The sequence below is a fragment of the Bufo gargarizans genome, chromosome 10, assembly GCF_014858855.1.
Source record: "Bufo gargarizans isolate SCDJY-AF-19 chromosome 10, ASM1485885v1, whole genome shotgun sequence".
NCBI classification, from domain to species: Eukaryota; Metazoa; Chordata; class Amphibia; order Anura; family Bufonidae; genus Bufo; species Bufo gargarizans.
The window spans coordinates 60,650,963-60,677,632 of NC_058089.1; the positions used below are offsets into that span (position 1 = coordinate 60,650,963).

At 43.0% G+C, this 26,670-nt stretch overlaps 1 protein-coding gene across 1 annotated transcript in view; it reads left to right on the top strand.

Annotated features, from left to right (window-relative positions):
- The window catches only part of RCOR2 (REST corepressor 2), a 53,551-nt gene extending 27,253 nt beyond the window's left edge, over window positions 1–26,298 (top strand). The window contains exons 4-13 of the mRNA XM_044270467.1: window positions 10,982–11,059; window positions 13,506–13,558; window positions 14,096–14,257; window positions 15,390–15,508; window positions 17,528–17,597; window positions 17,781–17,996; window positions 22,272–22,349; window positions 22,453–22,510; window positions 22,632–22,852; window positions 25,419–26,298. Of these exons, the coding sequence (XP_044126402.1) occupies window positions 10,982–11,059; window positions 13,506–13,558; window positions 14,096–14,257; window positions 15,390–15,508; window positions 17,528–17,597; window positions 17,781–17,996; window positions 22,272–22,349; window positions 22,453–22,510; window positions 22,632–22,852; window positions 25,419–25,685 (1,322 nt within the window). The 3' untranslated portion in view covers window positions 25,686–26,298. The remainder of the gene's footprint in view (window positions 1–10,981; window positions 11,060–13,505; window positions 13,559–14,095; window positions 14,258–15,389; window positions 15,509–17,527; window positions 17,598–17,780; window positions 17,997–22,271; window positions 22,350–22,452; window positions 22,511–22,631; window positions 22,853–25,418) is intronic.
- Window positions 26,299–26,670: the final 372 nt, after the last annotated feature.

Here is a 26,670-nt window from a genome sequence, read left to right on the forward strand (position 1 = left end):
AAATAAACCATTTTTTTGTCACCTTGTATCACAAAAAGTGTAATAGCAAGCGATCAAAAAGGCATACGCCCACCAAAATAGTACCAATCTAACCGTCACCTCATCCCGCAAAAGATGAGCCGCCCAAAAAATAAAAAAAATATGGCTCAGAATATGGAGACACTAAAACATAATTTTTATTTATTTTTTGTTTGTTTAAAAAAAGCTGTATTTGTGTAAAACTTATGATTTTTGGTTGCTCTATATTACACTTTTTGTGAGGCAAGGTAACAAGAAATGGCTGTTTTGGCACAGTTTTTTTTATTTTTTTTATTTACAACATTCATCTGACGGGTTAGATCATGTGGTATTTTTATAGAGCAGGTTGTCATGGACGCGGCGATACCTAATATGTATACTTCTTTTTTTTTTTTTTTTTTAAATCAAAACTTCCACCCTATTCCGGAGTTTCTAAAATGGGGTCACTTTTTTGGAGTTTCTACTCTAGGGGCGCATCAGGGGGCTTCAAATGGGACATGGTGTAAAAAAAATAAAAATAAAAAAAGTCTAGCAAAATCTGCCTTCTAAAAACCGCATGGCATTCCTTTCCTTTTACGACCACATATGGGGTGTTTCTGTAAACTACAGAATCGGGGCCCTAAATATTGAACTTTGTTTGGCTGTTAACCCTTGCTTTGTAACTGGAAAAAAAAACAACAATATTTAAATGGAAAATCTGCCCAAAAAGTGAAATTTTGAAATTGTATCTCTATTTTCCATTAACTCTGGTGGAACACCTAAAGGGTTAACTGTTTGTAAAAATCAGTTTTGAATACCTTGAGAGGTGTAGTTTCTAGAATGGGGTCATTTTTGGGTGGTTTCTATTATGTAAGCTTCACAAAGTGACTTCAGACCTGAACTGGTCCTTTAAAAAGTTGGTTTTGAAAGTTTCTGAGAAATTTCAAGATTTACTTCTAAGCCTTGTAACGTCCCCCAAAAATAAAGTCCTTCCCAAAATGATCCTAACATGAAGTAGACATATGGGAAATGTAAAGTAACTATTTTTGTAGGTATTAATATGTATTATAGAAGTAGAGAAATTGAAACTTGGAAATTTTCTAATTTTTCAAAAATGTTGGCAAATTTTTTTTTTTTTTTATTCCATTTTACCAGTGTCATGAAGTACAATATGTGACGAAAAAACTATCTCAGAATGGCCTGGATAAGTCAAAGCGTTTTAAAGTTATCACCACATAAAGTGACACTGGTCAGATTTGCAAAAAATGGCCTGGTCCTTAAGGGGTTAAAACACTTTTACTTATCCAGGCCATTCTGAGATAGTTTATTCGTCCCATATTGTGCTTCATGACGGTGCTAAAATTGTGTCAATAAATTTCATCTTTATTTATAAAAAAATAACATTTACCAAAAATTGGGAAAAATTTTCAAATTTTCAAATTTCAATTTCTCTACTTTTATAATGGTAATAACTCCAAATATAGTTGTTACTTTACATCCCTTATATGTCTACTTCATGTTTGACATTTTATTTTTTGGGGATGTTAGAAGGATTTAGAAGCAAATCTTAAAGTTTTTAAGAACATTTCCAAAGCCCAATTTTTTTCAGGATCAGTTCAGTTATGAAGTCACTTTCTGGGGCTTACATATTAGAAACCACCCATAAATCACCCCATTTTAGAAACTATACCCCTCAAGCTATTAAAAACTGATTTTACAAACTTAATAAATAAGCTCTGGAACCCGCACTGCCGTATAAGGAAGGAGACAATGCTGCACTAATTCACACTCTGTTAGTGTGTCGCTGCTTGGTCTACGGAGGGTTAATTGCCAAAAAACCTCCAATTGTCAGGAAAGGATAAAAGGTTAGACCCGCACTGATTGTGCAGTATAAAAGGATGATAGAGCTATATATGTGTGGTCCCCCTAATTTAGGAGCAGATTGTAGTAATGGTTACCTTCATGTAGTTGCTGACTGAGCGCTCGTACCACGGAGGTGTATCACTTGCCTGTTTCTGTTGTCGGCTGGTATTCCTCGAGTATGGGTGGTGGCGCGGTTTTGCTTCAGAGTGCGTGAGTCTTCAGCTTCCACGCCCAGCGCACGTAGTCCCGGCCGGTGACTCTCGCGTGCGAGGGAAGCCGCGATAGTAATCCGATTTAAGGAGATCTTCTGTGTGACGTCACACTGGATACGAATGACTGCTTGGACCAAAACGCCGACGTGTTTCGGAACTATCGAGTTTCTTCCTCAGGGATAGCTTTGGTCCCTCCTGCTGATGAATAAATAAGCGTCCGTTTCTATGGTTACTATTCCTATTCTCTCCGCTACTCCCAATGGTAAAGCAGCCTATTTAGTATCTCTATATCCACCATTCTAATTGCCCCATCTCAATGTATCTTTTTAAGATGGACTAGTACGACATTAGATGATCAATATTTATAGCTTCATTTAGTATGTCCGATATATGAATGTATATTTGTCTAAATGGCCTTCAGGAAAACGTAAATAGTTAGATTTCTTGATTAAGTCCTGCAGGTGCAAGAGTGAATATGTAGTGGTTGGTGAAAAGTGGATATGTAAACAATGCAGACTAAATCAGGATATAAGGTGGTAAAACTACAGGGTACATTAAGGATGAAATTAAATGAATGCTCCATGGATGAATGGTAGATTCTGAAACAATCTTTGATGCACAGGCCAGGTTTTTCTGGGCAGGTTTCGCAATGGTAAACAGTGTCTTTTTTTCTTATCCGCATTTTGGAACACACCCTGCATCTTTTTTGGGTCCTTCCCTTTCTCGCTTTTTGGGGGACTTCATCAGGGAAACCCTGGTACAACTCGGGCACCGTAATTTGCAGAAGTACTGGGGCCATCTATTGCTTGATTTGGAAGAATTAGGGCATTTATCACCGCCTCTTGAAATTGTAGGAATGTTCTTGTCTGGCCTCTAGATCTAAATGGAACGTATGCATTGTAAGGCGCCATCTGTGCGAGGTGCACAGCCAGCTTTTTGTACCACACCTTTGTTTTTTCGTGTGGCATTGTAGGGCTTTAGAACATTATCTGAAAGATCAACCCCGCCCATCTGCCTGTTGTAGTCCAGAATGCAGTCTGGTTTGGGGACAGTGGTAGTGGTACCACGTACAGCGGCAGGGAAGCTGGTGTTACTGTGAATAGTGGTCAGTACATAGACATCCTTCTTGACCTTGTACTTAACCATCAATATGTTCTCATTGAGGAGAGCACGGCTCTCTCCTTTTCTTAGTAGTTGCCCTACCAGGGATCTAGGGAGGTCTCTCTGATTTTGCATACTGTGCTGCAAGCCACAGTGCCTCTGGAACTTAGTGACCAGAACAGTGGTAGACTTGTCTAGTAATTATCCACGTATAGTTGGTAATCCTTATCCAGCAGTGGGTGCAGTAAGTCCCACACTCTCTTCCCACTAAGGGCTCGTTCACACGAACGTGTGAAGCCTGAGCCTGTGCTGTGGACCGCAAATTGCGGTCCGCAATGCAAGGGCACCGTCCGCGGGGGCAGGCGCATGGGATTGCAGACCCATTCACTTGAATGGGTCAGCGATCCTTCCGTTCCGCAAAAAGATAGAGCAAGTTCTATCTTTTTGCAGTGCGAAAGCACTCGGTAGTGCTTCCGTAGTGTTCCATTCTTCCGTTCCGCATCTCCGGATTTGCGGACCAGTTGAAATGAATGGGTCCGCATCTGTGATGCGGAATGGCCACGGAATGGGGCCCGTGTATTGCGGATCTGCAAATGCGGCCTGCAATACGCCAATGGGCATCACACGTTCGTGTGAATGAAACCTAACTCCTATATCGGGGGGTTCAGTGCGGGTGTCCCTCCCTTAATAAACCCGGAACTTGTGAGTGTACCCAGAGCTACGCTCACAGACTTTATACAATTTTATGCCATACCTTTCCCGCTTGCTGGGCAGGTACTGGCGGAATCTTACCCTCCCTTTGAAAAGTAACAGACATTTTGTTCTGGGGTGTACACGTCTGAAAACTTTGCGTTGAAGTGGTCAAGGATGGGCCTAATTTTGAACAGACTGTCAAATGCGGAGTCATTTTGGGGTGGGCACTGTGCATTATCGTTGTAATACAAAAACTTCAGTATTGATTGGAATCAATTACGGGCCATGGTATTACTGTAAATTGGAGTGTGGTACAAGACATCCGCACTCAAATACTGATTAATCTTAGTTTTTTGTTTACTAGGCCCATTTGCAGCAAGAGCCCCTAAAAGGTCATCATCAGCATTTATAGGGGTACAACCTTGGGGTCTAGCGTTTGGCGATGTAGAGTGCTCGGAAATAAATTGCTGGGTGTATAAATTTGCTTGGGTTACCATCAAACTTATAAAATCTTCAGTGCAAAAGATAAAATAAAAAAAAATAAACTATTTTAGTGAAGCCCACACAGTCTAAATTCCTGAGTTGCCCACAATTTTGGGCTGATAATTCTCAGGGGGTGGGGTCCATGTGGGCTTACTCTGGGGGGGGCTGCCTCCTCTGCTACCCTGGGGCGCTTTCTAGAGGGTCCCTCATCAGCGGATGATAATGATGAGGGTGTAGAGGAAAGTGGCATCCTCTTCTCCCTTGCTAGCAGTCTCAGTATCTGAGGCAAGAATGGCGTATGCCTCTTCAGCTGAGTTGGGATGAATGGGACATTTTTATTTTATTGGGGTGTAACGTGTGAAATGTATAAACCTTTATTTAGTGTGAGGGGTGTGTATGTAGTGTTTTCACAAAAAAGTTTTTGCCGCAACAACAAAAAGTCTTTGCCGCAACAGAAAAAAGTCTTTGCCGCAACAAATTAAAAGTCTGCAAGCAAATTTCCAAGTTTCAATTTCTCTAATTCTATAATACATATTAATACCTACAAAAATAGTTATTACTTTACATTTCCCATATGTCTACTTCATGTTTGGATCATTTTGGGAATGGCATTTTATTTTTGGGGACGTTACAAGGCTTAGAAGTTTAGAAGTAAATCTTGAAATTTCTCAGAAACTTTCAAAAACCAACTTTTTAAGGACCAGTTCAGGTCTGAAGTCACTTTGTGAAGCTTACATAATAGAAACCACCCAAAAATGACCCCATTCTAGAAACTACACCTCTCAAGGTATTCAAAACTGATTTTACAAATGTCATTAACCCTTTAGGTGTTCCACAAGAATTAATGGAAAATAGATACAATTTCAAAATTTCACTTTTTGGGCAGATTTTCCATTTTAATATATATATATATATATATATATATATATATATATATATATATATATATATATATATATATATATATATATATATATATATATTTTTTTTTTTTTTTCCCAGTTACAAAGCAAGGGTTAACAGCCAAACAAAACTATTTATGGCCCTGTGTTTGTAGTTTACAGAAACCCCTCATATGTGGTCGTAAACTGCTGTACGGGCACACGGCATGGCGCAGAAGGAAAGGAATCCCATACGGTTTTTGGAAGGCAGATTTTGCTGGACTTTTTTTTTTTATTTTTTTTTTTACACAATGTTCCATTTGAAGCCCCCCCCTGATGCACCCCTAGAGTAGAAGCTCCAAAAAAGTGACCCCATTTTAAAAACTAGTTTAGGGTATATATGATTTTTGGTTGCTCTATATTACACTTTTTGTGAGGCAAGGTAACAAGAAATAGCAGTTTTGGCAGTTTTTGTTTGTTATTTACAACATTCATATGACAGGTTAGATCATGTGGTATTCTTATAGAGCAGGTTGTCACAGACATGGCGATACCCAATATGTATACTTTTTTTTTTTTTATTTATGTAAGTTTTACACAATGATTTCATTTTTGAAACAAAAAAAATCATGTTTTTAGTGTCTCCATAGTCTAAGAGCCATAGTTTTTTCAGTTTTTGGGCGATTATCTTAGGTAGGGTCTTATTTTTCGCGGGTTGAGATGACTGTTTGGCACTATTTTGGGGTGCATATGACTTTTTGATCGCTTGCTATTACACTTTTTGTGATGTAAGGTGACAAAAAATGGTTTATTTGGCACAGATTTTATTTTATTTTTTTACGGTGTTCACCTAAGGGGTTAGGTCATGTGATATTTTTATAGAGCCGGTCAATACGGACGCGGCGATACCTAATATGTATCCTTTTTTTATTTAATTTATGTAAGTTTTACACAATAACAGCTTTTTTTAAACAAAAAAAAATGTTTGTCTCCATATTCTGAGCCATAGTTTATTTTTTATTTTTTGGGCTATTGTCTCAGGTAGGGGCTCATGTTTTGCGGGATGAGGTGACGGTTAGATTGGTACTATTTTGGTGGGTGTACGCCTTTTTGATCGCTTGCTGTTGTACTTTTTGTGATGTAAGGTGACAAAAAAATGGTTTATTTAGCACAGTTTTATTTTTTACTGTGTTCATCTGAGGGGTTAGGTCATGTGATATGTGATACCTAATGTCTGTCTTTTCCCTATTTTTGTACAATTCTTTTTTACTTTATTTTTGGAAAGGGACTTTTTTTTTTTCTTGAAACTTTTAATTTTTTTTGTAAAACCTACAATTTTATTTAAAAAAAAATTCCACTTTATTATTTGTCTCTACAATACAGATGTTTACATCTGTATTGTGCTGTATTGAACGGTTAGTGTCTTAAACTGTAAGATGCTAACAGTTGCCTAGGAGACCCAGCCTAGGGGCTGGGCCTCTTAGGTCTCCATACATTCTTGGCTTGGGGCTGCCATGGCAACCATCGAGTCCCCGCCACAGCAGCGCGAGGACCGATGGATGAGGTGAGGGAGCGCAAACCTCCCATATACTGCGGTCAGCACTGACAGCGGCATATGAGGGGTTAAATCCACCCGCACCGGCGTTATGCTGGTGGATGCAGCAGGGATCTCTGCCACTGATTGCGGCACCGCACGCTGGGGAGGGGAACGACTGCAGGTTGAGAACTCTCGTCCTCTTAGCGCTAAGTGCCGGCGATTTAGGACGAGCATTCTCGTCCTGGGTCGTTAAGGGGTTAAAGTGCCTCTGATTAACCCCAAATAAAGTTCAGCTGCTCTAGTTGGTCTTTCCTGAAATTTTCTGTCGCATCCCACAGCAAAAGCCATGGTCCACAGAGCGCTTCCAAAACATCAGAGGGATCTCATTGTTTAAAGGTATCAGTCAGGAGAATGGTACAAAAGAATTCCCAAGGCATTAGATATACCATGGAACACAGTGCAGACCGTCATCATCAAGTGGAGAAAATATGGCACAACAGTGACATTACCAAGAACTGGACGTCCCTCCAAAATTGATGAAAACAGGTCTGGGAGGCTACCAAGAGGCCTACAGCAACATTAAGGCTCCATTCACACGTCCGCAAAATGGGTCCGCATCCTTTCCGCAATTTTGCGGAAAGGGTGCGGACCCATTCATTCTCTATGGGGACGGAATGTGCTGTCCGCATCCACATTTGCGGATCCGCACTTCCGCATCCGTGCTTCCGTTTCCGCAAAAAAATAGAACATGTCCTATTCTTGTCCGCAATTGCGGACAAGAACAGGCATATTCTATTATGTCGGCAATGTGCGGTCCGCAAAATGCGGAAAGCACATTGCCGCTTTCCGTGTTTTGCGGATCCGTGTCTCCGTGTATCCGCAAAACACATTGCGGACGTGTGAATACAGCCTTAAGGAGCTGCGGGAATATCGGGCAAGTACTGGCTGTGTGGTACATGTGACATCAATCTCCCGTATTCTTCATATGTCTGGGGTATGGGGTAGGGTTGGGCGATATACTGGTTTTTCGATATACCGCGGTATTAAAAAAACGGCGATATGGCGATATCGCCGTTTCCTAATACCGCGGTATATTTCGTTACGTCACAGCTTTTAAAAACAGAGTCCGCGGCACCGCTGCGCTGCCCTCACCCATCATTAGCTATATCTCCTCCTGCTTGTTCTGAATGCGCTGTCTCCGACTCCACCCACCGACCGACGTCTACTCTTAACGTCGGAATCAGCACGCCCCCAGGCCGAGACTAGCAGAGCTGAGCGCAGTACACTTACAGACTACAGCAGCAGCGAGTGGCGGGAAAGTTAGTCAGACTCAGAGAAGAACCTGCTACGCTCCGTCCGACTCCCGTCCCACCCACCCCCTGCGGAGAGAAGAGATTCGAGTGACTGTCGACGGGCAGCTATTAAAAGGTGTAAAATGTCACTCCACTTGGTTCTAACTTCTGCCTATTACCCCAGTTATATGACTTGGCCCAGGCCCAGTGCCCACTCAGTCGGTCCTTCATGCCTGGCTGCGCCGCCTACCAGTGCCACTAGCTGCATGCTCCTGAGCCATCATGAGTCCCTGCACTCCTGTCTCCCTCCAGTACCTCCCGGCTCCCCCATGACTGTTTGACATGATGAGCATGACGGTTGACCAACAGGAAGGAATTATGGTGGGCACTGGGCACCCGGCACACTGGCCAGACAGGTCACCGGTGACAACTTATGTCACAGTCACACAGGTAGCCATAAGACATGGAGGGGGCAGCTGCTGCCCCCCTGCCCCATATACTCTAAGTAATGTCTCCTTTTGTGACTGCTGCACCCCATTATAGCTGTATGTAATGGCTCCTTGCGGCTGCGATCCTTGTGACCCCCCCATACAGTATAACGTCTCCTGCTGGCCCCCCATACAGTATAACGTCTCCTGCTGGCCCCCCATACAGTATAACGTCTCCTTGGCTGCCCCCATACAGTGTAACGTCTCCTTGTGGCTGCCCCCATACAGTGTAACGTCTCCTTGTGGCTGCCCCCATACAGTGTAACGTCTCCTTGTGGCTGCCCCCATACAGTGTAACGTCTCCTTGTGGCTGCCCCCATACAGTGTAACGTCTCCTTGTGGCTGCCCCCATACAGTGTAACGTCTCCTTGTGGCTTCCCCCATACAGTGTAACGTCTCCTTGTGGCCCCAAGTGTTTTTTTCTTCTAAATGGGCATTTATCGCGATATATATCGTTATTGCGATAAATTTCTTAATATCGTTATCGTGGGAATATTTTTGATATCGTCCAACCCTAGTATGGGGTAGAGTGGCAAGATGAAAGCCTTTTTCTTACGAAGAATAACAATCCAAGCCAGGCTACATTTTGCAAAAACACATCTGAAGTCTCCCAAAAGCATGTGGGAAAAGGTGTTATGGTCTGATGAAACCAAGGTTGAACTTTTTGCCCATAATTCCAAAAGATATTTTATTTTTGGTGCAAAAACAACACTGCACATCACCAAAAGAACACCATACCCACAGTGAAGCATGGTGGTGGCAGCATCATGCCAAGGGGCTGTTTTTCTTCAGCTGGAACTGGGGCCTTAGTTAAGCTAGAGGGAATTATAAACAGTTCCAAATACCAGTCAATATTGGCACTAAACCTTCAGGCTTCTGCTAGAAAGCTGAACATAAAGAGGAACTTCATCTTTCAGCATGACAACGACCCAAAGCATACAGCCAAATCAACAAAGGAATGGATTCACTAGAAGAAGATTAAAGTTTTGGAATGGCCCAGCCAGAGCCCAGACCTGAATCCAATTGAAAAATCTGTGGGGTGATCTGAAGAGGGCTGTGCACAGGAGATGCCCTCGCAATCTGACAGATTTGGAGTGTTTTTGCAAAGAAGAGTGGGCAAATCTTGCCAAGTCAAAATGTGCCATGCTGATAGACTCGTACCCAAAAAGACTGAGTGCTGTAATAAAATCAAAAGGTGCTTCCACAAAGTATTAGTTTAAGGGTGTGAACACTTATGGAACCATATTTTTATTTTATTTTTTCTTCCCTCTACCTAAAAGATTACAGTTTGATTTTCAATTGAGTGGTACAGTTTATAGGTCACCTTAAAGGTGGGAAAAGTTCTGTTATGACTTATCTTTGTCTCACTTCATATTTTTTTCACCAATTGGAAGTGCTGCAATCTTTTCCTTTTTATCGCTCTCTAACTACCACTAACTGCAGGTATTTTTTCACACCAAAAAAAGGGAAGGGACGGGGACGGAGGGTGGTTTAGGGATCTGGAACAGCTGCAAATGAAAAAAAAATCAGTGCAGCTATTCCAGATGTTCTTCTTTCAGTCGGAAAGGGTTAAATCGCAGTGGTGGTGCACCACAAGTCCCAGTAAGCCAACAGCAGCACAGAAAGACACAGAACCTCTCTGCACGCAGTCACCAGCTAGAATGGCTGCATGCAGGGAAGTTCTGCCTCATCCTGTGCAGCTATAGCGCTGCCATTGGCTGGAGCATTGTTCCAGCCAATAGCAGCGCTGCCAGGGGACCCAAAACACTGGTGTCCCCTGCCTGACCTAGGAGGAGACAAGTGCTGACTTGTTCAGCATCGGTCACCTCTACATGCCGGAGCTGTGATGCGCATGTCTGTGGAATGCAGCCAATAGCAGCGATCGTGGCTGCAGGGGAGAGGAAATGCCTCCCTGTGCCCCTAGGAAATATGGCTGCCTGCCGTACCGCCGCCTGCAGCCATCGTAGCCCGGTCACCGAGCGATTTCACTCGGGGACTGGGTGTACACAGCGCCGTAGCTCTACGGCGCTGGGATTTCAGACCCAGCTTTTAGCGCTGTACATGTACGGTGCTGGTATCCTAAGGGTTAAAGTTTGCTAGTAAATGTTGGGTAAATTTAAAAAGTATTTTTCTTCTCTGCAAAGGACCTGTATTGTATCTGCTGGCAAGGTGGATACTTTGACGGCTTTTTTTAAATGTATTATTATTATTTTTTATTGCCAGACCTTGGCCAGAAGCAGCCAGCTACATTGGAAGGAATAATTGACAAAGAATGGTTGCCTTGAAATGAGGCACCAAATACATGAATGCAGCATGTTAATGTTGAGTGCTGTATAGCAAATTCAGTGATAACTGTACCTTTATAGTCTGAGACATACTTACTCCCAGAGACTTTGGCATGGCTGTATACTGAACTTTCTGCTTTTCTTTACAGACTCTGCAACTCAGAACAATGTGGAGATGAAGGGGATGTTGGTATGGTCGCCAAATCATTTTGTATCAGATGCCAAATGTAAGTTCTGTCTTCTGTTGCTTTTATTTATTCTGCTTCTGAAGGAACTTTAGGGCTCATTTAGACAAGCAAGCTCCAACTCTTCTGTGCAGCAGATGTAAAAACCAGGCTTCTTTTTTTAAACGGTCTGCGCATGGATGGTGCCCATGTGTAATTGTTTTCTCACCCTTTCACTAGAATTGTTTTGCAGGAAAGCGGGACCTGAATTGTGCATGCTGTGATTTTCTTTGCACAGGCCCATGGTCCATGCAGAAAATCACACATATGAATTGTCACAATGACTATAATGGGTCAGTGTTCAGTCCAGACACTGTCCGTTCCTCCATCACATGTCTGAATAAGCCCTACATCATGGATACTGATGTGTGTCCATTGCTCAGAAGCTACTAATTGGATAATGCTTTTGGATAGTATTTCATTAAATTGATGTTTTGAAGTCGGCAATGGATAAAGTATTGCTTTTTTGTCAAGTGTATATAGTTATGTATGCATAAAATAATGTATTAAATCCCACAATGTGAGATTGTGCCCCTGAATGAGAATGTACTCGAAAATAAATGTAAATTCTGTCTATAATCGTATGTACATCATTTTTGCATTCAGTAGAGCATTTTCAAACATGCCTCAAATGTTCTGGACATTGTGAAAACTGGAAATTGGCTTTTATTTAAATAAAGTGTAATCACTATATAAATGGAATGTTCCACAGCTTTATATTATATACTTTGTTTCATTTTCTTCCCATTTTCAATATATAACTTTTCCATGAGTGAAAGAAAAGACCTACATAGCCTGTCATAGCTGAGACGTGAATACTATTTTGTGCAATCTAAGGCTACTTTCACACTAGCGGCAGGCTGTTCCGCTAGTCCGCTCTGGCCACATTGACTATAATGGGGGTGGGCTGGAGGTCCGGCCACAGCACGGCAAACATGCCGAGAGGCGGCCGGAATAAAACTACGACATTTAGCATGTCTGAGTGGAGCATCAGAGCATTTCTTGCTCCGATGCTCCCCCTTGCTCTCTGCTGCATAGTGCAAGGTCTGTTTTCTTTACTGCCGGTGAAGCACCAGGCTTCACATTAGTATGCTAGGTGGAGCAGTGATCTGTGTGACGTCACTGGCAAAAATGGTTACATGCGATCTATAGTGCTGCCATAGCCAAAGCTATAGACCATCCATTTGTGCCGGTGACGTCGCCAGGATCACTGCTAAGCAGAAGCCTCCACCTAGAATAGTGAGGATGTAAAGGGGTTACCCAATCGTAAAAAAAAAAAAAGCCCCCCCCCCCCCCCATATGCCGGGCCCCCACACTTAATGTACTTACCCAGGTCCCTGCTCCCTGTGCCGCTGCTGCTTCTCCTCGTGCACGGATGAAAACATCTGGGGAAGGGGGGCAGCAGCCAATGGCAGGTGGGGACGAGCCTCCCTAGCATCGCAGATGATGCTAGGGATGCTCGTCCACGCCCACCATTGGCTGCTCCTACCGATGCCGCATATTTTCATCCGTTCACGGGAAGAGGCGGCAGCAGCGGTGCGGGGAACATGAGTGGTGCAGGGATTGGGGACCCGGATAAGTATATCCAGTGTGGCGGGCACTTTTTTTTTTTTTGGGGGGATTGGATAACCCCTTTAAACAAAACAGACCGTGCCCTGAACAATGCAGCACAGCGGAAGGAGGAGCATTGGAGCAAGAAATGCTCCAGTCAGACATGCTAAATGAGCGAAGATGAGGTTATGCCCGCTTTCAGCTCTGAATCCAGACAACCCCTTGAAAGAGGACCTTTCACCATGCCTGTTTTAAGAGCTTCATTCATTCCCTATGTAATAACAATTCTGGAACATCTATTCTATGTTGTGCCATTCCTTTATAATTTCTACTAGAAGTTATGAATGAATCGCTAGCAGTCTGCAGTAAGGGTACAGGGGGTGGTGACCAGTTGGGGGGGTGTACCTGCACAGTCTCACTCTATCCAATCAGTGCTGCCATAAAGGAATGGTACAACATAAAGCCATAAGAATAGATGTTCCAGAATTATTGTTACATAGGGAATGCATGACGCTATTAAAACAGGCTTTATGTTGTACCATTACTTTATGGCAGCACTGATTGGATAGAGTGAGACTGTGCAGGTACACCCCCCCAACTGGTCACCACCCCTCTGTACCCTTACTGCAGACTGCTAGCGATTCATTCATAACTTCTAGTAGAAATTATAAAGGAATGGTACAACATAGAATAGATGTTCCATAATTGTTGTTACAGGGGGAATGCATGAAGCTATTAAACCAGGCATGTCAGGAGAGGTGACGGCTCCTCTTTAAGTGATGCTGCTGCTTTTTTTGTGCTTAGGAGTTCAGCGAGTGCCTCATCAGTCACTGACTGCTATCTCTATATACACAAGCATACATTGTGGTCTTTATTCCTACTTGCTTTTTGTTTGTAGTGGATGAGTACATCTTAATGGCAAAGGAGAAACATGGCTACAATGTGGAGCAGGTAAGACAGAATAGGAAACACATCCTTGTTGACCTTTTATTAGTTGGCCCTGTGGTTGCCTGATATATGGATTCCCCACCTATTCTGTAACTCAGATTAATTGAATCAGGGAAAGACTAAGCAGTGGGTAAATTAAACTAAATGGCTTATTTTGTAAGTCTGTGGTAATGGAATAACCTGTTTAACTGCAGCCACTTCTGAGCTTTCATATTTTCAGTAAAGTTAGGTTTTTATGGAAACCCATTGCATGCTGTCTTGTGGTAGACCAAATCCAGCTTTCCTCCAGCCCCAGCTAGCTTGCAGTCCCTCTTGACCCAAGATATGTTATAAAACTGTAATATTCATCTTCATAATGTAGTAATACTGTTTCTTTTTTTTTTTTCTTTTTTTTTTTTTGTGTGTCCCATGTGCTTTTCCTCCTGGTCTTTTTTTTTCACTCCTGTTTACATTTTGTTCTTCTATTCATTTTTCCGACATTTCTTCTCTTCTCCACCATACGTCTCATTCATTTCATATTCTGTCACCCGGACGCCACAGTCTCTTGGTATGCTGCTCTGGCACAAACATGATGTTGAACGCTCTCTTGCTGACCTTGCAAATTTTACACCATTTCCTGATGAGTGGAGTGTGGAGGATAAAGTTCTTTTTGAACAGGCATTCAGCTTTCATGGAAAATGCTTCCAGCGAATACAACAAATGGTAACCATACTATTTTACTAGTTGTACTATTACATCTGCTGTCACTTCTGACTGGTTAGAGGCACATCAGAACTGATTTATGGGTTCCTGGTGTTGATACCCCATCGGTTGCTAGAACAAAGGACCTTTGCTGGTCATTGAACCCCTGTTTGTCCTTTCCAGCTCTCCTGAAGCTAATTACACTCATTGACAAATTTTTTTAAATAGCGCACCAAGGAGTTGTTGGATCAAATGAACCTTTGTTTATGTGAATGTAATGATGATATATGTAAATGATTACAATATGAGAGATTGAGGATAAGCTTATGGGGGCAAAACTGTGTAATTGAAAGGCAGCTCTAGGGCCATGTCTAGCCTGGATACAAGATGAGATACGGTTAATGATGGAGTCATACAGGTTCTGTATGGTTTCCTGTGGCACATTTGCCCACAGATGTTGCAGCTGGGCCTGTAGATCCTGCATACTCGTATGTTGCAGAAGCTGACATCCCTGCTGGTCCCCCCAAATAAAATGCTCAATTGGCAATGAATCTGGGGACCAGACAGGCCAAAGAATGGTTAAAATCTTGCATATACATTCCTGGTAAATCCTTGCTGTGTAAGTAGGGGTGGCCTACTTTTGTATGCGATGCTCCCCAGATCATCACACCAATAGATGGGGCAATGTGTCACTCCACAGCAAAGGAGGATTGAAGTGCTCACTGAAAGAAGTCCATACTCAAACCTGACTGTCATAGGATCCAAAATAGAATCTGTAAAGATGATATGGTTCCAGTTTGTAGCAGTCAAGGTTTCTTGTTCACGAAATCGCTGCAAATGCTGGTGACAATGGCTGGCTGTCAATGGCAGGACACGAAATAGGCACTGTGATACCAAATTTTGAACCTTGAAATGGTGCCTGGAGACAGGGATGTGTAATGCCACCTGTGTCTAGATGTTGGACAAAGCTTTGCCTTTTTATAGCCACGGTCAGGTGACAGCCATGCTATAGTTAAACTGCTCCATAATACTATGGCTCAGAGTTCTGTCTCTGTTCTCAGTGGATTTGGCCAATAAAAATGTGTATGGCCAGCTTAACACAGAGGTATGTTACACCAGTAGCCTTCTATAACTGTATTCACTGCTGTTCCAGCTCCCAGATAAATTGATCCCCAGTCTGGTGAAATACTACTACTCGTGGAAGAAGATCCGAAGCAGAACAAGTGTGATGGACCGGCAGGCACGTCGACTGCAGAGCAAGCGGGAGGAGGGGTGAGACAAGAATAAAAGATATAGGGGATCATTTATCACGCCATAGTACGCCTAAATTAGGCGTATTTCAGGCGCAGATTGTGTCCTAACCATTTTGCCGCAATATGCAACTTCTCCCTGCCCACGCCAGGTCTAAAAAGCAGGAGGGGAAAGGGGAAGTGTGGTAGGGAAGGGGACAGGCCAGTAGGCCAGTCTCATTTACCATTTTCTACGCCCGTTTCAGGCGTAGAAAAAGGTCTAACCCCTTAATCACATGTCGGTGTTTGGTCAGTGATTTTGAGCCAAAACCAGGTGCGGCTCTAAACACAGAACAGGTGCAGATCTTTCCCTTAAATCTTGTCTGTGGAGGCTCAAATCATGATTTTGGCTCACAATCATTACACACTTGTACATTGCAATAGCATCTTCCAGTACTGGCAAAGTAAAGCTCATTTTTCACGTGTGGGACATCAGTAATATTAGTATATAACTTCACCTAGTAGTATACAAAGCTCTACATAACCCAGTATTGCATACATCATCACAACAGAAGGGATACAATGACATGTATATTAAGCAGAGTGCATATGAGATGGAAGCGCTGTGATCGGAGAGGAGCACCAGGATCCCCAGATCTTCTTACATTTTTGAGGGCATTTCCTATTGCCATACATTATTTTTTCAAAAGGTAGTATCTGATTGACCAACCCCTTCCACTGACCTATGGTCGGCGGCCTGTCTGCCATCCATCGCAGTGCTATTGCCTTTCTGGCCAGGAATAAGGTCTCTCTCAGGAAGGTGCATACATACCGTGTGCGGTTATCACTTTCCACTACACCCAAAAGACATAACTTGGGACAACAGGATATCGCCTCTGCAACCAAAGAAGACATAATGTCCACTACCCCCTTCCAAAAGGACTATACATACTGACAATCCCACAGAAGATGCCAGAAATCTGCATTGATTTGAGCGCATCTGTGACATCTAGTGTGATCTATTCTGCCCATCTTGTACAACCTGGTGGGTGTTAAATAGCTCCTGTTATTAAGGGAGGGCGAAACATTAGACAGTGCACTCAAAACCTCTGTGCCCTATAGAACTGCCACGAATAGGAAATACATGGGGAAGAAATTTGCAATACAGAAGGGGAATATGAAAATGATGGTTTAAAGGGATTCTGTCACCAGATAATTCAGTGTTAAATCAGGCACAGTGCATTATAGGGGTAGCTCAGCTGAATGTAATGATATTTTTCACTTAGCAATCTGTTGCTTCATTCTGGAGAAAAAGTATTTCTAATCTGTATTGCAAGTGAGCAGTTAAGTGCACTGAGAGTGGGTTCAATGGCCCTAGCGCCTCCTTACTCTACCAGCATTTCCCTTTCCTTCTTTATTGGCAGGACCAGGGAGATGACTATGCAGGAACCTGGCCCTGTCAATCAAGAATATAGAGGGAGCTGGAGGACAAAGTGTGCACTAACTGGCTAGGCCCTCCCTCATTGCTCTTAACTGCTAATTAAAATATAGATTAAAAATACTTTTTTCTTCTGAATAAGGCTTATGTCACACAAGTGATACAGATTCCGTAACAGTCAGCACTGTGATATACCTGCTGGTCGGTTCACATGTTCCAGGGATAGCATCCCAAATTCAATAGTAGTCGAAGAAGACCGGCACTCAATCTTGTAATTTGTAGATCGTTTTTTATTGTCACATATTATAGATACTGTGATGCGTTTGGGCAAAAAATATGCCTTTTTCAAACAGTGTTGAGTGCCAGTCTTCTTCGACTACAAGTAATACAGTGTCGGGGTCTGTTCACGGGAAAAAAACTAAGGTTTTGCACTGAAATTGTATCGGTTTTGTCTGCGACTGTGTGTTTTCAATGCATTTTTCATGTACGTGAAGCGAAACTGAAGAATAACACTCAAGATCTCCTAGCAATCAGCAGTGAAAAATGATATTGCTAGTAATTATTTATTTTTTGGGGGGGCTTTTGGTTCTTATAATAAATACTGATGTCTCATCTCCTTCCCAGTAATGAAGATGCAGAAGAAGTGCATAAAATAAGCGAAAATGACTTGGATGCTGCTGACATTCGGAAGGAGGTGAGATGACGTTCTGTGGCTGCTGTGTCCTTCATTGCTTCCATTTTTAGCAGAGATTATTTTCTAACTTATTTTACTGTGTGGTTTTGCTTCATTAGCACTGTCTATGTTTATTACTATGTTTTACTTTATCTCATACTTGTTCTCACTTCTGTCATTTACTGTATTTCTGAAATGTTTTAGGACTCTCTGAAATCTGCATCCAGTGCAAAGCCTGGACCAGTCAAAAAGGAACCTGTGGTGTCTCAGTATCGACATCACCCATTACGATCCCGTCAGAGGCCACCAAAAGGCATGCATCTTGGCAAGAGTGATATTGCTGCTGTTTGTGCAAGTTCAGAAATGCCAGCACTCACTCTGAGTCAGCTGGACACGCAGCTTGTCTCACTTAAGCGCCAGGTAGGAAAGCATTTAAGTGTTACGGTCCTAGAAAACATTCTGCAACGTACTGGAACCAACGTGGCTTCCTAAGTGTGTGTGTTCTTAACGTTTCTTGATCTGTTACCTGTGGTTGTTTTTTTTTCTTTCATATTCATGTACACATACATCAAATGTCTAGTAAATGCAGTGTCACAGTATACAGATCTCACAAAAAGTAAGAGAGCCTATTGCTTTAGACAGCTGACTTGTTACTAGTGCATAGCAGAAGATGTAAGGTGGTTTTTCTCCATTGCTTTCATGCAGTGTTATAATAAAGATAACTTGCTGTTTGCTCTAGAACAGGGGTGCACAACCTCTTTCTGTGTGATCAGCAGTGTTTCTGATCAAAGATCTGCTCCGTAGCAGGAGTAAGTCAGGTCCAGGGCCCCTGAGGAGAAGACAGAAGTGATTTATTACCGCATCTGCCTTCTCCTGTGCTCATGCATCGCGCTATGCAGTGGCTAAGCTGCTTCTTCTGTTGGACCCGGTGATCACTTGAGTGATGGGTATAAGAGAGCTGCAGGGTCTCAGCAGTCCCCTGATCAGCTCTGTCTGTGTACAATACCCCCACAGGGGATGTTTTGCCCCTGTACCTGGGGCTCTTTGGAAAAGTTGTATCTAGGGGCAAGGATTCGGTATAGTGCCCCCTTAAACCCCCAAACTTTTGTAAATCAGAAAGAGGGTCATTATCATAGTGTGCCACAGCAAATTTTTTAATACTAAGCCATGCCTCTAACTCCACTCAGTGCATAACTATACTCGCCCAATCCCACCCAGTCTCCTGACCCTGGGTTCACACCTGAGCGTTCTGAAAGGAGCACTCTGTATGCGCGATTGTACCGGCGTTTACAATCGCGCATACAGAGACAAGTGAATGCCCATTGTCGCGCGTTCCCGAAAGTCTATGTACGGGAATGCGCGACAAAACGCCCCAAAGAAGCTCAAGAACTTTTTTGAGCGTAGGGCGTTTTTCAGCGCGTTCAAACGCGCTGTAAAACGCTCAAGTGTGAACCAGGGCCATAGGGAAGCATTGGTTTTCATGTGTTGAGCGTTTTACAGCACGTGTGAACCCAGCCTTAGAGTTATGGGTGAATAGCTTGGTGGAACCAGAACAAGGTCACTGTTGATAAAGCAAAAAGAAAATCCATATAAACAGGGGATGGTAAGTGTCCCTGTGAAATCCCTAGCAGGGGGCACTGTGTTGGTCTGTAAGACCTATCCACCCCAATGGTATAACAGGGTAATCTAGGTCGTTGCTTTCCCCTTAGTGCTACCACACAGTAGTAATGCTATTGTGCCCCCCTCACAGTAGTAATGCTATTGTGCCCCCCTCACAGTAGTAATGCCCACATTGTGCACCCTGCACAGTAGCTATGCCCCCTCAATTGCCCGCATTCTGCCTCTTTCAATAATGCCCCCTCCAACTCCATTAATAAAGTTTAAAAAGAAAAACAAACAAAAAACACACAAGTGCCTGTTTTCCTATGATTTGATCTGGCGTTCCCCAGCAGCAGCAGATGTGGTCACACACACCTCACTGCAGGGCTGTGTAGGAGGAGGCTGATTGCCGGGCCTGCACAGCTCCTCCCACACAGCCCAGCATCTGCTGCAGCTCAGCTAAACTGAAGCGGATGGCTCCCTGCTTCACCATCTAAGGCCTCGTTCACACTTCAGTGTTTGGTCAGTGATTTCCATCAGTGATTTGTGAGCCAAAACCAGAAGTGTAGCCTCCACAGACATGAGGTAGAAGGGAAAGATCTGCTCCTGTTCTGTGTTTAGAGTTGCACCTGGTTTTGGCTCACAAATCACTGATGGAAATCACTGACCAAACACTGAAGTGTGAACGAGGCCTAAATGAACTGCCTGTGCGAGCCCTCGATCTTCTGCACCTGGGGCAAACGACTCGCCTCCTCCCCCCCCTTGCTACGCCCCTGTCTTTGGATGCCCCAGTTACAGTGGAAATGGTGCAAAATTCCCCCCCCCCCCCCCCAAAAAAAAAAAATTTAAATAGTGTCCCTCAGATCTTTTGATGACCTCTTGGGATGACTTATAATGCTATTTTCACTCCTGTGTCTATCCTCTCCAGCAGCAGGCTGTTCTGGCATAAAATATCGGGAATCGGCTGAAAAAAAAAAAAGGTATATGCAGCAGATTTTGTCTGACCGATTCCAGGCATATATGTGTCAACGATCAGCTGATAAATGAACAAATACTAGTTGGTCTACTGATTTGGCATCATGCATCATTTGTTAAGATGTTTCATTTTGTATCGGTTTGACAAATGCCAATCAACTTTTTTTTTTTTTTTGCCCCTTGAAACAGAACAATGTCACAATGCGGTCCCCAGACTAAAAAAGTTGTGCACCCCTGGTCTAGATTATTGCGCCCAAGATATTGCAGGGTGTTTTAGCTGAGCCACAGTCACATGTCTAATTTCTATTTAAAACATTGCTATATAAAAAATCTGTAAGGATTTAGATTTTGGTGCCAAATGGAGTTGGTTTGCAGCACGTTACTTTTCGTCAATCGAGAAGAATTCCAAGAAGCACATGATGGTAATATGGAACAGCAGTGTCCCATTTTACCACTAGGTGGCAAAGAAAAAAACGGTACAGTACACAGCTAGAGTGTAGTTACACAGTTGAGTCACGTTATTTTGACCACTTCCCACATCAGCATCATGTAGCTCACGAAGGAAATCACGTCATGTGCTGGCTTGGTGGGTATATAAAGTGTATGATAGGCTGTCTTCACACACATCTCTTGTTGTTTGTCATAGTTAAATGGGACGATTTATTGGATTTGCAAAAAGGGATAATTATTAAAGGGTGGCAGTATTTTTGAAACTGCGCAGTTTGTGAACTGTTGTTGTGCTTCTGTGGTGAAACTGTATTGTGGGTGGACAAATGACACCATTGTGAATAAGCCGCATGGAAACTACGGAGCACTGCGTTCCATTGATGTGAGAGGTGAACTTCGGCTATGGAGATGCACAAGGATGAACTGACACGCTCCAGTGTAGCAGCACGCAGCCAAAAGTAACCAGGGGGCTCCAGACGTCAGTGAACTCTAATTTATATGGGGCTCCGAAGCAGACGGATAGTCACTGCACCTCTGCCAATGAAGTTGCTTAGGCAGAAGAGGCTTTAGGCTGGGTTCACACCTGAGCGTTTTACAGCGCGTTCCTACGCGCTGTAAAACGCTCAACAAGGAGAAACCAATGATTCCCTATGGGAATGGTTCGCACTTGGGCGTTTTACAGCGCGTACGATCGCGCTGTAAAACGCCCGACGCTCCAAAAAGTACATGAGCGACTTTTGGGGCGTTTGTGGCCATAGGACACTGTAGTGAATCACACAAACGCGCGTCAAACGCGCGTTTACTATTACAAAAACGTGCATAAAAATGCGCGTCTAAAACGCGCGTTTGCGCAACGCTCAAGTGTGAACCCAGCCTAAGTGTTCATGACGGTGTCGGAATTGGACCTCTGTTGATTGGCAAACGGTTGCCGATGAGTAACGTTTTCTGCTTTATCGAACAGACGTATGTTGGCGATAAACATCAGAGAGCAAACACTCATTGCTGGAAAAACGCAAGCTGGTGGAGGCAGCCTCATGGCCTGTTGAATGTTGTGTGTTTTTTTTTTTCTGGGCACACTTACCCACGTGGAGGGACTCTCAACTGATTTGGGCTAGAAATGTCAGAAATTTTTTGGAAGAGCATGGCCAAGACTTACAAGTACTACCCCGGACTAACTCCTAAGACTAACCCAATTGACCATCTGTGAGACCACCTCAATCGTCGTGTTTAGGGATGAGTGAACCTGTGGAAGTTCGGGTTTGGCCGAACTTCTGGTCAAAGTTCGGGACCCGAACTTGACCCCGAACTTTATTATTTTCCGTTATAACATGGTTGAAACGGAAAATAATAGAATTCTTAAGACAGAATGCTAAATAAAATGCCCATTGAGGGGTTAAAAATAATAATAATAAAAAAAGAGAAATTCACCTCATCCACTTGATCGTGCAGCCGGTATCCTCTTCTTTCTGCAGGACCTGTAGTGATTTCTACATGTGTAGTGGTCATGGCTAGAACTATAAAGTAAAAAAATGATCATTCTAGGAATTTATTGCAGTCCAAATAATCTTCCTTGTCACAGCCAAATGTATTTTGGGATATGTTATCTTTAGGTCGCAGTTTACAATGCATAGCATTTTATAGATGTGGAAATATTCACTATCATTCGCTTTTCAGGTACAGAACATTAAGCAGATGAACAGTAGTTTAAAACAGGCTATACATGGAGAGATAAGTGACCTGAGACCCCCTGAGGTGAGATCATCCAGCACCAGTGCCCCTTTCTGCTAGCTTAACAGCCTCCTGTATTTCAGTGAGCACTTTACCACTTTTTTTTTTTTTTTTCTGTTTTCTATAGCTGAATACCAAACTGAATGCTCGCTGGACCACAGATGAGCAGCTACTTGCTGTCCAAGGTAAGTTTGTTTGGCATTGTTCCTATATAACAATATGTCAGAGGATCACATCTGGGGGAGCGGTGGAACTACCATACAATGTGCAAAGAGAGAATAGTTGTTTTTTATGTTGCTGTTCTAGCTGTCAGACGATATGGTAAGGATTTTCAGGCCATCTCGGAGGTTCTGGGTAATAAAACTCCGTCCCAGGTGAAGACTTTTTTCATAAGTTATCGTAGACGGTTTAATTTGGAAGAAGTACTTCAAGAATGGGAAGCAGAACAGGACATTGCTCCATCTAATGCGCCGATGAACTCCACCAGTAAGAGCACTGATACCTCTCAGACGGCCCCTGAAGATGAGGTGAGACTTATTTTACTGTATTTACCTATTTTTCTTTTTTAGCACTTTTTTTTTACACCTGATTAATAAGCCTGAGAAAGGTAATGGATAAAGTGACTGCTGCCATCTTTAGCACAGTTCAGATATAGCATCCAGCTAGACTACATAGTTGTTTTAGTCTACTTTCACACTCGTGTTTTGGCTTTCCGTTTGTGAGATCTGTTCAGGGCTCTCACAAGCGTCCAAAACGGATCAGTTTGCATTCTAATGCATTCTGAATGGAAAAGCATCCGCTCAGAATGCATCAGTTCAGTCATTCCGCTTTAGAGACGGGTTTTGCTGTCCGCCTGACTAAGCAGAGCCAAACGGATCCGTCCTGGCACACAATGTAAGTCAATGGGGACAGATCCGTTTTCACTGGCACAATAGAAAATTGATCCATCCCCCATTGACTTTCAATGGTGTTCAAGACGGATCCGTCATGGCTATGTTTAAAATAATACAAACAGATCCGTTCTGATCCATGACGGATCCACACAAAACGCAAGTGTGAAAGTACCCTAAGGGAAACCGATTGCTAGGATTTCACTACCGCATAGCCATAGTCTTTTATGTTATATGTGGTTGTCAAATGCTGTGTTCTTAGTAACCAGTCTTCAGTTTCTGATCACTCGGGTCTGCTGCTCTAGGCCAAGAAGGCAGAGGACAAAGAGGCTTGTACTTTAAGGAGGTTTCAAAGAACCCCAAAATTAGCTGAAGGCAAAGATGGTCATACAATAAAAAATAAAAAACTTACTTGTATGTTAACCTGTTGTGCCGACCTACAAGTGGTCTGTTTCTGGCATTGCTGTGATGATGTGCCCGACTACCCCAGGTAACTGCTGAGGTCAGTGATTGGCTGCAGCTGTTACGTGGGGTCACACTGATTGTGCATGAGTTGCCCGCCTTCAACTCATTTTTTTCTGTACTTCTTTACAGCTAAGCCCCTTTTTATATTCACGCTGCACAAGTACAGTACATCAGGCAGTGTGAAAGTCTTGGGCTACTTTCACATCTGCATTGTGCTGTCCGGTTTTGAGATCCAGCACAGACTCTCGAAACCGCAGCACAACGCTTCAGTTTTGTCCCCATACATTGTCAATGGGGACAAAGCTGAACAAACTGTAACGGAGTGCACCAGAACGCATTCAATTTCGGTTTATTGTGTTCCTAAGCCGGACACAAAACTGCAGCAAGCAGCGTCAATGGCACCTGATACAATTTTTTTCGTACACAAAAAAACTGGATCCGGTGCCCATTGACTAACAATGGATTTAGTGTTGGATGCATCTGCTTGTATTATGATAACGGAAGCGTTTTGCTGTGGTTTTGCGATCCAATGCCAGTGTTCTGCCACTTGTCTATAGCCAGAAGTGATGTAGCTGCACCAGAAGTCACGTGGACTCATTCAGCTAAAGTATAGTAATCTGGGAGAACACCGCGAGCCCGTAATCTACATTAATTTGTACCCTCGCTACGCTCGGCATTTGCTAAAACGAACTCTGTACCGCCATTGATAGTAAAGAAACAGATGGATAGTAAAGAAATGGAAGGCTGGTAAAATGCAGGGGCATTCTGCCAGATTAACATACTTTAGCCGAATGCGCTTGCGCAGCGCGGACACCCCCCTCCTCCAGCTGATTCCAATGCGTCCACGTGACTTCTGGTGCAGCTAAATCACTTCCGGGTATAGACTTTTGTCCGTGTATAGAAAAGTGGCAGAACACCGGCTCTGAAAACCGGACAGCAAAAGCGCAGATTTGAAAGTAGCCTTAATTTGTTCCTCCCTCAAATCTGCCACTTATGGCATCTACAGTGGTTGTCACTTTAGGCCTCTTTGCCATTTATGTATCCAGAATACATTTAAAGAGAACCATGTTATAGAGCAGGAGGAGCTGAGCAGATTGATGTATAGTTTTATACAGAAAGACTTGTAATTTAGATTCCTCGAAGAGTGGGTCCTATCAGTGACGGACAGCCTTCCCTCTGACTGTGTATACAGACATAGCTGTCAATCACTGATAGGACCACCTCCTTGACTCCAAAGCCCAGAGTGAGCAGGAATTTAAATGTATAAATTACAAGTTTTATTGAATCTTTTTCCCATAAAACGATATATCAATCTGCTCAGCTCCTCCTGCTCTATATTATTGTGACTGTAGCTGAAACACCATGTTCAACCTACAAGGTTCCTTATAAGTTAAGATTTGTTGAGAAAACTTCTTTAATGTCAGTTACATACCATGGAAGGTGCAAATCAAGGGCATCTGACCAATGAGTCCCCACCGTTTATTTACTGTCTATTTAGCTAGAGAATGACCTTTATACTTGAGGCTTATCTGATGAGACTGGACAGAGACCTATTCGTTTTTTCATGCCATAAAAGTAGATGCGGTTCTCCAATATTATACGTTGTGGTTAATGCTTTTGATGTGACCTGCAGATAACAATGAATGTCATTTAAAAAATGCGTTTCTTGTCATTGGACCCAATAATTAACAAATGCAATGGAAATTTCAAAAACCTAAATCAACTTATTTGTCTACAGGTACAAATCACATCAGTCTCCTCGACCACACAAACTGTAACAATAACTACCACAGCACCACCTACCACTGCCACTTTGTCTCTTCCCCCTCCACTACTGCGTCCAGCCCTGCCATCAGCTCCCACACTGCATCGTCAGCCACCTCCACTCCAACCAGGACGCCTCCTTCAACCTCGTCCTCCGCCTCTTGTGCGCCCAGCTCCCCGGCAGAGCCCTCGTGGACCACCTGCCCTATTAGGAAATCATGCCGAGCCAGCCTTCTCATGAAGAATTCTCTTACGTTTTCTATGACAAATTTGTGAATTGGGAGGGTTTATTTATGGGGTAGCACTGAAATAGTAGTATTTAAACATCTAACCTGTGAAACAACTCATCTATTCTCAAAGGATCAGCACTAAACATTGTGCGGGCAGGGAGCCCTTTTACAGCAGGATGCGCAATCATGTGGACGTATGGATCAGAGAGCACAAAAACGGACTCCTAATGAGTGCAACTAAGAAGGGAATCTTTTTTTCAATATTGCATTGAATGTTTTTCTATGTACTTGCTGTCGTCCTCTTATGGATCAGTTGAACTTGTACAAGACTTTATTTTTTTCCCCCCCTTTTTGGATGTGTCCTCTGTAGCAGTAATACATTTACTTGAAAAGTAAAATGTCTACAGTTGTGGGGAAAAAGTAATGGCCCTGTGTCTCCAAGATGGCTGTGTTTCAGCTTCTGCACAAGCTCTTGATGGTGAGTTTTTACGCTTATTTTCAGGTTGGTGTCATTAAACAAAAATGGTGGTGTGACAGTGTTGTTCAGCCATGCTAGGATACACTTATTTGGTATGTAGTAGTGAATTTTAGCTTTGTGAATAGTCCATTAATAAAATCAATTTGTTTCTTAATGTTGTATCAGTTTAGTCTTTGAGTTTCAGATATGATGACACCGCTTCCCTGTTCACTATAGGGTTATGACTGAAATGCCTGACTTACTCATGTTGTCTTCATGCATAAAAGATCAGTGAAGAGACCTTGGGGAATTTGAAGGTATACAAACTAATAGAAATGATCCTGTGAAGGCTGGTTTGTTCAGTTGCTGGAAAGAACTGACCAGCCTTTATGATCTGTTGCATGGTGGTTCGGTTCTCCTGCAATACACTTCGTGTGGTCTGCTGGTCACATGGAATTAGACATTTAGGCTAGGTCTACACGACGACATTTGTCACGCAACAATTTTTATAATGGCAGTCTATGGTGTCGCACTGCGAC